The 16,357-nt window shown below is 46.0% G+C and overlaps 1 protein-coding gene across 5 annotated transcripts in view; it reads right to left on the bottom strand.

The window, feature by feature from the left end:
- FGD5 (FYVE, RhoGEF and PH domain containing 5) overlaps positions 1-16,357 on the bottom strand; it is a 115,251-nt gene that overhangs the window by 69,219 nt on the left and 29,675 nt on the right. For all 5 annotated transcript variants that reach the window (XR_006390867.1, XM_044301214.1, XM_044301215.1 and 2 more), the window contains exon 3: positions 9,214-9,340. Coding sequence is in view for 4 of the 5 variants with exons in the window: in XM_044301214.1 (XP_044157149.1) it covers positions 9,214-9,340 (127 nt within the window). In the remaining variant the exon portion in view is untranslated. The remainder of the gene's footprint in view (positions 1-9,213; positions 9,341-16,357) is intronic.

The following is a 16,357-nucleotide window of genomic DNA, read 5'->3' as shown; positions in this document are numbered from 1 at the left end:
ACATGTTTGGCGTAAACCAAACACAGCATTCCAAGAAAAGAACCTCATACCAACTGTGAAGCATGGAGGTGGAAGTGTCATGGTTTGGGGCTGCTTTGCTGCAGCAGGACCTGGTCAGCTCACCATCATAGAATCCACGATGAATTCTACTGTGTATCAGAAGGTGCTTGAAGAACATGTGAGACCATCAGTTAGAAAATTAAAGCTGAAGCGGAACTGGACCATGCAACATGACAATGACCCAAAACTAGTAAATCAACCAAAGATTGGCTGAAAAAGAAGAAATGGAGAGTCCTGGAATGGCCAAGTCAAAGTCCAGATTTGAATCCCATTGAGATGCTGTGGGGTGACTTGAAAAGGGCTGTACGTGCAAGAAACCCCTCAAACATCTCACAGCTGAAAAAGTTCTGCATTGAGGAGTGGGGTAAAATTTCCTCAGACCGATGTCGAAGACTGGTAGATGGCTACAAGAACCGTCTCACTGCAGTTATTTCAGCCAAAGGAGGTAACACTCGCTATTAGGGGCAAGGGTGTCCTATCTTTTTCCTCAGTTAGAATAGGCATTTTTGTAGAATGACATTTACAGAAGATCTTGAAAAGACTTTTCTTCAGTTTTCTTTGTTTAGTCGGATTACTTTAATCTCTCTGTATTGTTGAAACGGAGATGAAATAACCTTTTATTAAAAATGTTACAAAAAACCACATGCTTTCAAAGGGTGTCCTAATTTTTTCACATGACTGTACATAAACCACATTGACAGTCCCTGGACAAAATCAGTTCTGCTCCATATGATACATATCTCTGCTCCAAGTGACAAATTCAGCTCTAATACATCTGACAAACACAAATCTGCTACATTAGGCAAAAATGGCTGTATGGCATTTAAAAAAACAACTCGGTTCTGCAACATCTGACCACTATAGCTTCACTACATCTCACAAATTCAGCTCTTCTGCATCCGGCACACTTAGCCTTCCTAGATCTAACATGCTCAGCACTGCTACACCTGTATATGAAGACTTAGGCCTCTTTCACACGGGCAAGATTTCCGCGCGGGTGCAATGATTGACGTGAACGCATTGCACCCGCACTGAATCCGGACCCATTCATTTCTATGGGGCTGTGCAGATGAGCGTTGATGATCACGCATCAGTTGTGCGTTGCGTGATAATCGCAGCAAGCTCTATACTGTGCGTTTTTCACGTAACGCAAGCCCCATAGAAGTGAATGGGGCTGCGTGAAAATCGCAAGCAATCGCAAGCATCCGCAAGCAAGTGCGGATGCGGTGCGATTTTCACGCACGGTTGCTAGGAGATGATCGGGATGGGGATCCGATCATTATTATTTTCTCTTATAACATGGTTCTAAGGGAAAATAATAGCATTCTGAATACAGAATGCATAGTACAATAGGGATGGAGGGGTTAAAAAAAAATCAAAAAATAATATAACTCACCATAATCCACTTGTTCGCGCAGCCCGGCTCATCTTATTTCTTCTTCTTTGATGCCCAGGAGGAAAAGGACCTGTGGTGACGTCACTGCGCTCATCACATGGTCTTTCACATTATCCATCACCATGGTGATAGATCATGAGATGGACCATGTGATGTGTGCAGTGACGTCACCACAGGTCCTTTTCCTCCTGGGCATCAAAGAAGAAGACAGAAGAGATGCCGGCTGCGCGAACAAGTGGATTAAGGTGAGTTATATTATTTTTAAATTTATTTTTCACCCCTCCATCCCTATTGTACTATGCATTCTGTATTCAGAATGCTATTATTTTCCCTTAGAACCATGTTATAAGGGAAAATGATAAAATCTACACAACACCGATCCCAAACCCGAATTTCTGTGAAGAAGTCCGGGTTCATGTCTGGGTACCAAACATGTCGATTTTTCTCACGCGCGTGCAAAACGCATTGAAACGCTTTGCACTCGCGCAGAAAAATTGTGCATTTTCCCACGACGCACCCGCATCGAATCCAGCCCTCGAAAGCGACGCCAGTCTGAAAGAGGCCTTACCCTGCTTTCACACCTGAGCGTTTCTCAAACGCGCGTTTTACGCGCATTTTTTTTGTCGCGCGTTTTTATACGCGTTTTTTGGAATAGTAAACGCGCGTTTGACGCGCGTTTGTGTGATTGACTGCAGTGTCCTATGGCCACAAACGCGCATCAAAACGCCCCAAAGAAGCTCAAGTACTTGATTATGCGTCGGGCGTTTTACAGCGCGATCGTACACGCTGTAAAACGCCCAGGTGTGAACCATTCCCATAGGGAAGCATTGGTTTTCATGTGTTGAGCGTTTTACAGCGCGTTTGAACGCGCTGTAAAACGCTCAGGTGTGAACTTAGGCTGGGTTCAGACCTGAGCGTCCTGACCTGAGCGCTGTGTATGCGCGATTCTCCGGCGTCTCACCTACGCGGCTCCAGTAGTATGCGAACGCCCATTGTCGCGCGTTCCCGGAAGTCTATGTACGGGAACGCGCGACAAGACGCCCCAAAGAAGCTCATGTACTTTTTTGAGCGTCGGGCGTTTTACAGCGCGTTCGTACGCGCTGTAAAAAGCCCAGGTGAGAACCATTCCCATAGGGAAGCATTGGTTTCTCCTTGTTGAGCGTTTTACAGCGCGTAGGAACGCGCTGTAAAACGCTCAGGTGTGAACCCAGCCTTAGGGTAAGAGTATAAAATACAAATGCAAACCCTATTTATTATCCCTGGACATCAGGCCCACATATGTAGCCCCCGGGAGGGTGGACTCATCCTCTTTTCATGCTCAGATTAGTTTTTTTGTTTTCGTAAGAGGGTGAAACAAAATGTCATTAAATTCCGCCTATTGTCTGCATGCTATTTACGGGGCCTGGGGGGGGGGGGGGGGGGGGGCAGTTGTATGATCTATGCGCGAAGGGATGGAGGGGTACATTTTATTAAAAACAGAGCATTTCTCCAGCTTTTTGCTACCACAACAAAGCATCTTTTCCACCAGGGCTTGGTCACAAGAGCTTTCAATCTAGATACAAAAAGAATCCTTAGAAAGTATAAAATCCTATTGTCCTTTTCTCCTTAGTTAGGCCTATTGCACACGACCGTATGGCTTTTTCAGTGTTTTGCGGTCCGTTTTTCATGGATCCGCTGTTCCGTTTTTTGTTTCCGTTTATGTTCCGTTTTTCCGTTCCGTTTTTCCGTATGGCATATACAGTATTACAGTAATTACATAGATAAAATTGGGTTGGCCATAACATTTTCAATAGATGGTTCAGGAAAAAACGGAACGGAAACGGAAGACATACGGATGCATTTCCGTATGTGTTCCGTTTTTTTTTGCGGATCCATTGACTTGAATGGAGCCACGGACTGTGATTTGCGGGCAATAATAGGACATGTTCTATGTTAAAACGGAACGGAAAAACGGAAATACGGAAACGGAATGCATACAGAGTACATTCCGTTTTTTTTGCGGAACCATTGAAATGAATGGTTCCGTATACGGACCGTATACGGAACGCAAAAAACGGCCAGTAAACGGGGAAAAAAAACGGCTGTGTGCAATAGGCCTTATGTGTATCTGGGAAAGCTGGGTGACAACCAATACTGTGCTTCCTCAGCTTTCCAAGACTCCAGAGTAAGCAGATGGCAATGTATTGCATCACCCAGATAATAGGGGGCCCCATAGTAGGAATCAAAATAGGGCCCCTTCAGGCTGGGTAATACCAAACGGATCTCTTATCTTCTTTCCAGTGTTGACCCCTCTTATGTCATATGGGACCCCCTCCTGTAACTAGAATACATTCCTTGTGTCAAAAAATTAAAACCGCAGTATAAGTAGCAATAATTAAAGGGGTCGTCTCACTTCAGTAAGTGGCATTTATCATGTGGAGGAAGTTAATACAAGACACTTACTAATGTATTGTGATTCTCCATATTGCTTCCTTTGCTGGCCGGATTAATTTTTCCATCACATTATACATTGGTCGTTTCCATGGTTAAAGGGGTTATCCCATCTTAGACAATGGGGGCATATCGCTAGGATATGCCCCCATTGTCTGATAGGTGCGTGTCCCACCGCTGGGACCCGCACCTACAAGGAGAACGGAGCGGAGAAAGTGGAGGAGGGCGCACTGCGCATGCGCAGCCACCCTCCATTCATTTCTATAGAGCCGCCGAAAATAGCCGAGCGCTGGCTCGGCTATTTCCGTCAGCCCCATAGAAAGGAATGGGAGCGGTGGCCGGGCATAGGCGGTGCGCTCCCATTCACTTCTATGGGGCCAGCGCTCGGCTATTTTCGGCGGCTCCATAGAAATGAATGGAGGGTGGCTGCGCATGCACAGTGGGCCCTCCTCCACTTTCTCCGCTCCGTTCTCCTTGTAGGTGCGGGTCCCAGCGGTGGGACCCGCACCGATCAGACAATGGGGGCATATCCTAGCGATATGCCCCCATTGTCTAAGATGGGATAACCCCTTTAACCATGGAAACGACCAATGTATAATGTGATGGAAAAATGAATCCGGCCAGCAAAGGAAGCAATATGGAGAATCACAATACATTAGGAAGTGCCTTGTATTAACTTTCTCTACATGATAAATGCCATTTACTGAAGTGAGACGACCCCTTTAAAAAGGTATGTACAGTATAATAGCCAAATATAAAATAAAATTCACATAATAGAAAAAAGCCACCATTTATTCACCACAAAAAGGTGCAATGTTCTTGCACCTGATTTGGGCCCTATACAAGTGCAATGGCTGCTATGGCTATAGTTAAGCCCATGCTCCTAAGGACACAGGACTGGGCTCTTTCTCCAGGGGCCCAACAGGGGGCTCATTGACGGCCTCTATTAACTCACACATGGCAGAATTCTCTGCCAGAAAATCTGCAACATCAAGCCTTCCCCCATGTTATCCTCTGGAGATGGAAATTGGCCATCTCTGCGTTGTGTTCCCTAAATAATGTTGTGCTGCGGATTTTCTGCATGAGAATATCTCCATTCAATTCCATGGGAAACTGATTCTGCAGTAGAAAATCCTGCGGAAAAGTCATTTTGGATTTGGTTGCGGATTTTTCCGCAGCGTTTTCCACTACAGAATCAGCTTCCCATTAAATTGAATGGAGAGATTCTCATACAGGAAATTCTGCAACAAAAAATCTGCACCTGCTGATTTGTGGCAGAAATTTCCTCCATGTACCATTCAGGAGCCTGGGAAAGCTGGGTGAGAAGCTCTGACGGGACGACATATGAATGAATCTGCATCCTGTAGCAGCCAGGAGCTGCACACCTAAGGGCGGGCGAGTCCTATGGCTGCCTGTCACTTCTAAATATCCTTCCCCGGCACAAGAAGACACATTGTGCATTAACCTGGAGGGTAACGGCTTCTCCAAAGAGCCCTGAGAGTGCTGACTGCGGAGCAATAATGTAATAACACAGTGACAAGCGCTGAAGGATGGGTCACCGGCGTGATGCACTGTATCTATTATTCATGCCGGGACATGGAGACCCTGCCAGACGCACAATCTCCCCCTGTAGGCCTCAAGTTATGGCACAAAAGCTGAGAAGGCCGAGCAAAGACATGACAAGTACAGAAGAGGGGGTAAAAGATGGACCAAAGATCCAAAATGCGCTTTCCTAGTGTCCTGGGTGGCAAATCTGCCTAGATCTAGCAGTGTGGAAGCAGAAGGTATCACTGTATGATGTAGGCTAGCTCCTGCTTCATTACTGTGGAGACATTCCCTCCAGCATCCGATAATCCAGAAACTATGACAATACGATGTTTATCTGTGACAAACACATGTACAGTCGTGGCCAAAGGTTTTGAGAATTACATAAATATTGGAAATTGGAAAAGTTGCTGCTTACTTTTTTATAATAGCAATTTGCATATTCTCCAGAATGTTATGAAGAGCGATCAGATGAATTGCATAGTCCTTCTTTGCCATGAAAATGAACTTAATCCCCAAAAAAACCTTTCCACTGCATTTCATTGCTGTCATTAAGGCTGGGTTCAGACCTGAGCGTTTAACAGCGCGTTCCTACGCGCTGTAAAACGCTCAACAGGTAAGAACCAATGATTCCCTATGGGAATGGTTCTCACCTGAGCGTTTTACAGCGCGTACGATCGCGTTGTAAAACGCCCGACGCCCCAAGAAGTACAAGAGCTTCTTTGGGGTGTCTTGTTGCGCGTTCCCGTACATAGACTTCAGCGGGAACGCGCGATAATGGGCGTTCGCTTGTCTCTGTATGCGCGATTGCAAACGCCCGTACAATCGCGCATACAGAGCGCTCCATCGCGAACGCTCAGGTCTGAACCCTAGCGTAAAGGACCTACTGAGATCATTTCAGTAATCGTCTTGCTACCTCAGGTGAGAATGTTGACGAGCACAAGGCTGGAGATCATTATGTCAGGCTGATTGGGTTAAAATGGCAGACTTAACCTGTTAAAAGGAGGGTGATGCTTGAAATCATTGTTCTTCCATTGTTAACCATGGTGACCTGCAAAGAAACCCGTGCAGCCATCATTGCGTTGCATAAAATGGCTTCACAGGCAAGGATATTGTGGCCACCAAGATTGCACCTCAATCAACAATTTATAGGATCATCAAGAACTTCAAGAAAAGAGGTTCAATTCTTGTTAAGAAGGCTTCAGGGCATCCAAGAAAGTCCAGCAAGCGCCAGGATCGTCTCCTAAAGAGGATTCAGCTGCGGGATCGGAGTGCCACCAGGGCAGCGCTTGCTCAGGAATGGCAGCAGGCAGGTGTGAGCGCATCTGCGCGCACAGTGAGGCGAAGACTTTTGGAAGATGGCCTGGTGTCAAGAAGGGCAGCAAAGAAGCCACTTCTCTCCAAAAAAAACATCAGGGACGGATTGATCTTCTGCAGAAAATATGGTGAATGGACGGCTGAGGACTGGGGCAAAGTCCTATTCTCCGATGAAGCCTCTTTCCGATTGTTTGGGGCATCAGGAAAAAGGCTTGTCCGGAGAAGAAAAGGTGAGCGCTACCATCAGTCCTGTGTCATGCCAACAGTAAAGCATCCTGAGACCATTCATGTGTGGGGTTGCTTCTCATCCACGGGAGTGGGCTCGCTCACAATTCTGCCCCAAAACACAGCCATGAATAAAGAATGGCACCAAAACACCCTCCAACAGCAACTTCTTCCAACAATCCAACAACAGTTTGGTGAAGAACAATGCATTTTCCAGCATGATGGAGCACCGCGCCATAAGGCAAAAGTGATAACTAAGTGGCTCGACATTTTGGGTCCATGGCCTGGAAACTCCCCAGATCTTAATCCCATTGAGAACTTGTGGTCAATCCTCAAGAGGCGGTGGACAAACAAAAACCACTAATTCTGACAAACTCCAAGAAGTGATTAGGAAAGAATGGGTTGCTATCAGTCAGGAATTGGCCCAGAAGGTGATTGAGAGCATGCGCAGTCGGATTGCAGAGGTCCTGAAAAAGAAGGACCAACACTGCAAATACTGACTCTGCATAAATGTCATGTAATTGTCGATAAAAGCCTCTGAAACGTATGAAGTGCGAGTAATTATATTTCACTACATCACAGAAACAACTGAGACAAAGATATAAAAGCAGTTTAGCAGCAAACGTTGTGAAAACAAATATTTGTGTCATTCTCAAAACTTTTGGCCACGACTGTACATCTGGGCTGTGTAAGGACTTCGCCCTGTGCATTGCAGAAATGGTGAAAATCTGAAAAAATCTGCAGCATCAGCTTCAGATTCACCAATACTGGGGAATGTGGGAGAATGAAAGTAATCTGACTATATTATATAAATATACCCACACGTATTTATAAACATGGATATATAAAGACATAGATACACACATGTATATACTTACATAACACACTGACTCCCATACATACATAATACACATCTACTGTACACAAAACACTTTGACTCTCATACACAATACACATCTAAGAACATAGGGGGTCATTCATTAAGGGCTCATTCAGACGGCCGTATGCTGTCCGCAAAAATGCGGATCCGTTTTTTTTCAGACAGTTCAGCATGTCCGCAAAAAATGATCCATAGACTTTAATAGGGCCATGTCCTGATTTTCACGGACAAGTATAGGACATGTTTAATTTTTTTGCCGTGCAATGAAAGAAAAGGGCCCAATAGAAGTGAAGGGGACAGCATCTAATCTGCAAAAAAACGGATCCGCATTTTTGCGGACAGCATACGGCCATCTGAATGATCCCTAAGACTGGTGTTTTGGACGCCGGTCTTAATAAAGCCCCTATACTTGGCAGTGGATCCACCACCGCTTCTAAATGTAAGACAGCTTTCGAGCTGTCTTACATTATGGCTACATGCACACAAACGTTGTTTGTTTCCGTGTCCGTTTTTTTTTGTTTTTTTGCGGATAGGATGCGGACCCATTCACTTCAATGGGTCTGCAAAAAATGCGGACAGCACACCGTGTGCTATCCGCATCCGTATATCCGTTCCGTAGCCCCGCAAAAAAAATAGAACATGTCCTATGCTTGTCCGTTTTAGGCATTGTTACATTGTTAAATTAGACGTATTTCAGGCTCAGATTGCAGCGCAAGGTTAGTTATACCTGAAATACGTCTAATTTAGGTGTATTTTAGCTTGATAAATGACCCCCATACTATATTGACTCTCATACATACATACACATCAACACATTGACTCTCATACATACATCTTCACACTCCCAACGTTTACATATCTACACACATAATACATTGACTCCCATACATACATAAAGACATAATAGATTGACTCTGTAGGGCAGAATGAGGATAATGGCACAGTGTGCCGCTGCCAGTGATAGGAGACGTCCCATCAATGAAATCCTCTGTTTTCTGCCTCTTTGAGTCGCGAGAAGAAGACGATGTGCATCTGGAGGAAGGGGTTGAGGGACACATCTGCTGGAGAGACATCTGCATGTGAGTGCGGTGCTGGAGCTACAGGGGTGCAGAGCCCGAGGGCCACAATAGAGTGGTGGGACGGGCTTTCATAAGAATTGCTATCTGACTGTTCACTGAATGTGTGTATATAATGTGTACACAGTGAGAGGCTATAGATTATATTCACCTGTCCTATGGCCAGACCCTCCCCACTCTGAAATGGCTGATAACAGGGAGCAGTAGATGTATGAAACCAGTACAAATGAGCAGTGTAACAAGTGGCAGTAAGTAACATAAGTCACCAGCATGACCAGCATTACCTTGTGTACCCCATTTCCTCCAGAGCTGGACTCCTCGCCTTCAGAGCTCCTCTGATCCTCGTCAGACGTCATGTCCTCTATGTTGTTCATGGGGATGGGGCAGACTTTGTAGGGCTCCGTGTAAGCGCTGCAGATAGAGACATAATGGGTCAAAGACAAGCGGCAAACCTATACACCCCCCATATATAACATCCCACAGGTGTAATCCATTCTTTCACACTCCACAGCAAAGAAGCCATTGAGATCAACGTTGGAGATAAGAGAATCAAATTGTAAGAAGCAATTTGCCTCATCAAGCAGAGTTCTGAATTCGTGACAAGGTGTCCCCAAAGCTGACGACTGCCTCCTTCCCCGCAGCTTGAATGACAGGGCCAGATATGATAATCACGCACCTGTACCGGAGCAGCAGCTGTTCATCTGTCATTTGCCGGAAGTGTAGCCAATCTCGCAGAGTCGCTGCTTTGGTAGCGGAAGCATAGCCTCTGCGGTTATGCTGCTACTCAGAGCAGTGGGGCAGGTGCAGGATAGTCAGGGTTGGCCGAGATGTCCGGCCCTATCAATCAAGCAGCAGGGACACCCATTACAAGTGCAGAACTCTGCTTGATAAGAGGAATCAGTTCTTATTATTATGATTATTTATTATTAAAGAGCCATTCATCCCCTGGCGCTGTACATATGATAAGCGGTGTACATATGATAAGCGGTGTACATATGATAAGGGGTGCACATTCATAATACAGACAATTGCACTAAGCATAAACATGACGGGTTACAGACTGGTAAAGAAGGAGAGAGGGCCCTGCCCGCGAGGCTTACAATCTACATGGTATGGGAGAAGGACACAGTAGGTGCGGGTGAAGCTGGTCGTGGCGGTATAGAGGCAGCAGGGTCATTGGTTGTCGGCTTGTCTGAAGAGGTGGTTTTCAGGTTTCTTTTGAAGGATTCCACTGTCGGTGAGAGTCTGATATGTTGGGGCAGCGAGTTCCAGAGTATGGGGGATGCGCAGGAGAAATCCTGGAGGAGATTGTGGGAAGAGGCGATAAGAGGAGAGAAGGAGGTCTTGTGAGGATCGGAGAGTGCGTGTGGGGATGTATCGGGAAAGTAGATCAGAGATGTAGGGAGGGGACAGGTTATGGACGCCTTGTATGTATTTGTTAGTACTTTGAAGTGAATTTGCTGGGCAATGGGGAGCCAGTGAAGGGATTGGCAGAGGAGTACCAGGGTGAGAGGGGGATTAGTCGGGCAGCAGAGTTGAGGATAGATTGGAGGGGTGCGAGAGTGCTAGATGGGAGGCCACAGAGGAGAGTGTTGCAGTAGTCTAGGCGGGAGATGATGAGGGCATGTACAAGCGTTTTCACAGATTCAAAGTAAAGGAAAGTGCGGATGCGGGAGATGTTTTTGAGTTGGAGGCGGCAGGTGGTGGAAAGGGCTTGGATGTGCGGTCGGAAGGAGAGGGCAGAATCCAAGGTCACTCCAAAGCAGCGGACTTGGTTGACCGGGGAGACTGCGCAGCCTTGATTGTGATAGATAGGTCTGTTGGGTGGAAGGTGAGCAAGATGAATGAATTTGCTCATCTTTAGTCGACAAAAACGAGATAACAGGAGAGAGGAGAAGAGCTTACAGTTTAATTCACAGCAACGCAAGAGAGGTCAGTGTCTAACCAGTCTGTTCTCTGTATATATTGATAACCACTTAAAAGGAGTCTGTCAGCAGTTTCGACCATGCTAAACTGCTGGCAGCACTAATTAGGGGTTGAGGAGAGCACGAAAACATTTGGAGCTTGTCTCAACAGGAGTAAAGTGAATACAGTGGGGAAAATAGGTATTTGATACACTGCGGATCTTGCAAGTTTTCCCACCTACAAAGAATGGAGAGTCCTGGAATTTCTATTGTAGGTACACTTCAACTGTGAGAGCCTGAATCCCCAAAAAAATCTAGAAAATCACATTGAATTATTTGAAATAATGAATTTGCATTTTATTGCGTGAAGTATTTGATACAATCGAAAAAACAGAACTTAATATTTGGTACAGAAACCTTTGTTTGCAATTACAGATATCAGACGTTTCCTGCAGTTCTTGACCAGGTTTGCACACACTGCGGCCCACTCCTCCACACTGATCTTCTCCAGATCTTTCAGGTTTTGGGGTTGTCGCTGGGCTACATTGAGTTTCAGCTCCTTCCAAAGATTTTTGATTGGGTTCAGGTCTGGAGACCACTAGGCCACTCCAGGATCATGAAATACTTCTTATGGAGCCACTCCTTACTGTCCCCAGCTGAGTCTTTCGGGTCATTGTCATCCTGGAAGACCCAGCCACGACCCATCTTCAATGCTCTCACTGAGGGAAGGATCTTGCATGGAGCCCCAGACCGAGTAAGACTGACAGTCATCTTATGTTTCTTTCATTTTCTAATAATTGCACCAACAGTTGTTGCCTTCTCCCCAAGCTGCTTGCCTATTGTCCTGTAGCCCATATAGAAACATAGAATGTGTCGTCAGATAAGAAACATTTGACCCATCTAGTCTGCCCATCCCAGCCTTGTGCAGGTCGACAATTTTGTCCTTGGTGTCCTTAGACACCTCTTTGGTCTTGGCCATGGTGGAGAGGTTGCAGTGTGATTGATTGAGTGTGTGGACAGACTGGCCCACAGGGGTACAGGTGAATCCCCCGCTGGGCCCCTGAGCAAGGTGGGCCCCTGGTCTACCACCCCCTGCACAAGTGGCACATACCGCAGTGGACTTACTGAAGTACATACATACATTCAATGTACAGCACCTCAACCAGCCTATATTCATATAAAAACTTGATGTGGATTTTGTCCAATAAAATGCAAATTAATTATATAAAAATCATACAATTTGATTTTCAGATTTTTGTTTTTTAGATTCTGTCTCTCACAGTTGAAGTCTACCACGCCAGTGTATCAAATACTTATTTTCCCCACTGCATGAAGTTTTTCTTCTGCTCTGAGTGACAACCTTAGCATCCAACCAGGAGACGACTACAGCCGTCACTCATAGCATAGCTGAGGTGCTGGGTTATGGCATAACATTGATGATATGTCGGGCAAGAGAGTCAAACTCTCCAGTACTGTCATCTTGACCAAGATCATCTTTGGACCCCACCAATCCCAACAGGCCTTAGTATCTTCTTAGGTTTGTCCGGGACTGATCCAATCAGAGTCTAGATCTATCTACAGTACTCAGTGCAGACTTACTATTAAAAATGCAGCAAAAATGGGCATGCACCGTCCATGCTTTAACATTTACTATTGTACGTTATTTTCTAAGCATTTTACGCCTCGTCCAACAAGGGGACGTGAATTCACTAGAAAGGGGCTTGGCAGGAAAAGGGGCATGGCCTAAACCCAGCTCCGTGCATTTGGCACATTTTTGGAGTGAAACGACGCCAACTTATAGGTGGTGTAAACGTACAATTTTTTGGCGCACGGACAAAGTTCTTTCTCATTGGCCACATTTTTGGCACACAAATGGAATTCTAGTGTAAATCCGATGCAGGATTTACGATACTTCAGATTTACAAAGGTCCATCGCTATTTGTCTAATATTAAGACTGCGATTCGCAGAGCAAAGTGCAACACTATTAGTAAATGTGCCCCACTATGTTTAAATTTTTCTGTTTGCTGCAAATGAATGGAAACATTCCTTTTTACGTTAAAAAGTTGAAAACATGTATTGATCTAACATTTCTCACAGCTGAGGGTTTGTTACAATTATGTCCAGTCAGCACAATCCTTTGTGAGCTAATCAGCCTGGACTCCAGACTGATACATTTTACCTGCACTGATACACTGTAACAAACTAAGGGTACTTTCACACTAGCGGCAGGACGGATCCGACAGGCTGTTCACCCTGTCAGATCCTGCCGCTATTTCGCCGTGTCGCCGGATCGCCGCTCTGTCCCCATTGACTATAATGGGGACGGGGCAGAGCTCCGGCACAGCACGGCAGTGCGCGGTGAGAGGCCGCCGGACTAAAAAGTTGGACATGCAGTACTTTTAGTCCGGCGGCCTTTCACCGTGCACTGCCGTACTGCGCCGGAGCTCCGCCCCCGTTCCCATTATAGTCAATAGAGATGGAGCGGCAGTCCGGCGGCACGGCGAAATAGCGGCAGGACGGATCCGACAGGGTGAACAGCCTGTCGGATGCGTCCTGCCGCTAGTGTGAAAGTACCCTAACAGAACAGGAGGGACACTTTGTGCTGCTGATGGGTTTAGCTCACAGAGGATTGTCTAGAATGGATACATTGTAACAATTGTTTCCAGTCCATAAACCAAGAGCCCGGAGGCGGATACAATGTATCAAACTATCAGGACAGGAGAGAGATTAGTGCTGCTGATGTGTTTAGTTTATAGGGGATGGTCTAGACTGGATAATAGTGTAGCAAACCCTCAGATGTGAGAAGTATTAGATCAGGATAGATTTTCAGAAAAAAAAAAAAAAAGGCTTGTTCGCCATCCAGCAGGGAGAAAATATTGAGCCATATACTGTAATGAGGTGATGTGGCGGTGGTGCGGAGATGCAGCGAGGGGCTGATAGCATTGTGTCTACCTGAGCAGCAATGTCTTCAGTTTGGGGAGTAAATCTCATTGATGATCGCCTGCAGACAGACTTCACACTGAGCAACGCTCTGCTACATGTATGCCATATTTAACACATTACGGTGTAATACTGCGAAGTGGGTCACATGACCTAACGATCGCACGCAGAGTTTCAGGATATAGCGGCCGCCGCCGGTGCTAATACAATTAAATCCTCGTCTCGGATGATGGACGGACACATTACGGCCATACAAGTGGAGCTAATAATTTCATCAGAAGGCTTCTGTCTGCCATGAAAGAAATGGAAATAAATAGTAATGATATAAGGGAGGTAATAAACAGCGCGAGCCATCCATAATCTTATTATTGAGGGGATAGAGAAGATTGCCCCCCTGGGGCGGCCGCTGATTTACTGACATTTACTGTATTGTGAAAAATACCTTCCAATTAGAACATGGTGTCCATGGGTGTTCGGGTCTTGTCGTGGGGGGGGGGTAATTTATGGCATCATCTTCATTTTTACTGTTGGGGGGACGTTAAGTGTCGGGAAGCAGTTGCCAACGTTTTGTAAATGATTCCTAGGGACTGATATAACCATGAACCATTCTGACGCCATTTACTGATTATTGGTCGAACTAAAAATCCAAAATTTGTATCTAAGCCTATCATGTGTGATACAGTCTCAGGGAACCGCGCAGCACTACATCTCCCATCATGGAATGATTGAAAATAATCTTCAGGTAGATTGGGCTAATCCAACCTTTCACATGTGATACTATCTGCTGAGCAAGTGTATCTAAGCCCCTCCTATGTGATACTACCTGATGAGTAATGCTGCCCGCTGTGCTAGTGTATCTAAGCCTCTTACGTGTGGCAGTTTCTGATGAGCAAATGTATCTAACCCTATCATGTGTGATACAGTCTGCTGAGCTGGTGTCTAAATATACCATGTGTGATACTGTCTGAAGTGTATCTAAGCCTTTGGTATGCAATAATGCCTGCTGTGCTAATGTATCTAAGGTTACTATGTGTGGTACTCACTGCTGAGAAAGTGTATCTAAACCTAAGGGCTTATGCACTCAAACGTATTTTTTTTCCGCGTCCGTTCCGTTTTATTTTGCGGCCCGTATGTGGAACCATACACTTCAATGGGTCCGCAAAAAAAAGATAACTGAAATGACTCCGTGTGCATTCAGTTTCCGTATGTCCGCAAAAAGATATAGCATGTCCTATTCTTCTGTGTTGCAGACAAGGATAAGCATTGTTACAATGGAACCGCAAAAAAAAACGTATGCAATATGGATGTCACACGGACTACATCCGCATTTTTTGTGGATTAGTTTTTTGCGGACCGCAATATACATACGGTCGTGTGCATGAGCCATCTTGTATGATACTGCCTGCTGAGCTGCTGTATCTAGACCTGAACATGTGTATATAAGGCCTCATGCACACGACTGTGGTTTTTATCCGTATCCGATCCGTATTTTTCCTGAATCAGATGCGAACCTATTCACTTCAATGGGGTCACAAAAGATGCGGACAGCACGCCGTGTGCTGTCCGCATCTGTACGTCCGTTCCGCAGCAAAAAAGATAGAACATGTCCTATTCTTGTCTGTTTTACGGACAGGGATAGGGCAGTTCTATAGAGGGTAGGACACTCTGTTCTGCAAAATGCGGAACGCACACAGCCGGTATCCATGTTTTGCAATTGGCGGACCACAAAACGGCTACAGCCACGTGCATGGGCCCTAACTCTGTGTTGTGTGATACTGTTTGCTGAGATTGTGTATCTAATCCTATGATGTGCGTTGCTTTCTGCTGAGATTGTGTATCTAAGCCTATCGCGTCCAGTACATACGGTAAGTCACTTACGCTCTGTGGGTATTCAGTCTACATTGTGCAGCAATGGGTTAATAATTAATTGGACAGCGATCTCTGGGAGAACTGTCAGATGACGGGAGGCGCCCGGAGCCGCTGCTCTCCATGGACAGCTTCATCCCCTGATAATTCTCCTGCTTGTAGTAATGATATGGCTGAGTGATACCAGATTGCAGCTGGAGGGCTGAGTGAGGCCAAAAATCCACCAGGAGCCGAGTCATCAGAGCAGCACTGACTGCATGCCAGCCGAGGATTTATACCACCTGCATGCCCAGGCCCAGAGCAATGCATGCCAGCCGAGAATTTATACCACCTGCATGCCCAGAGCAATGCATGCCAGCCGAGGATTTATACCACCTGCATGCCCAGAGCAATGCATGCCAGCCGAGGATTTATACCACCTGCATGCCCAGGCCCAGAGCAATGCATGCCAGCCGAGAATTTATACCACCTGCATGCCCAGAGCAATGCATGCCAGCCGAGGATTTATACCACCTGCATGCCCAGAGCAATGCATGCCAGCCGAGGATTTATACCACCTGCATGCCCAGGGCAATGCATGCCAGCCGAGGATTTATACCACCTGCATGCCCAGGCCCAGAGCAATGCATGCCAGCCGAGGATTTATACCACCTGCATGCCCAGAGCAATGCATGCCAGCCGAGGATTTATACCACCTGCATGCCCAGAGCAATGCAT

The sequence above is a fragment of the Bufo gargarizans genome, chromosome 7, assembly GCF_014858855.1.
Source record: "Bufo gargarizans isolate SCDJY-AF-19 chromosome 7, ASM1485885v1, whole genome shotgun sequence".
Taxonomy (NCBI): domain Eukaryota; kingdom Metazoa; phylum Chordata; class Amphibia; order Anura; family Bufonidae; genus Bufo; species Bufo gargarizans.
This window is presented reverse-complemented; position numbering and strand designations above follow the sequence as displayed.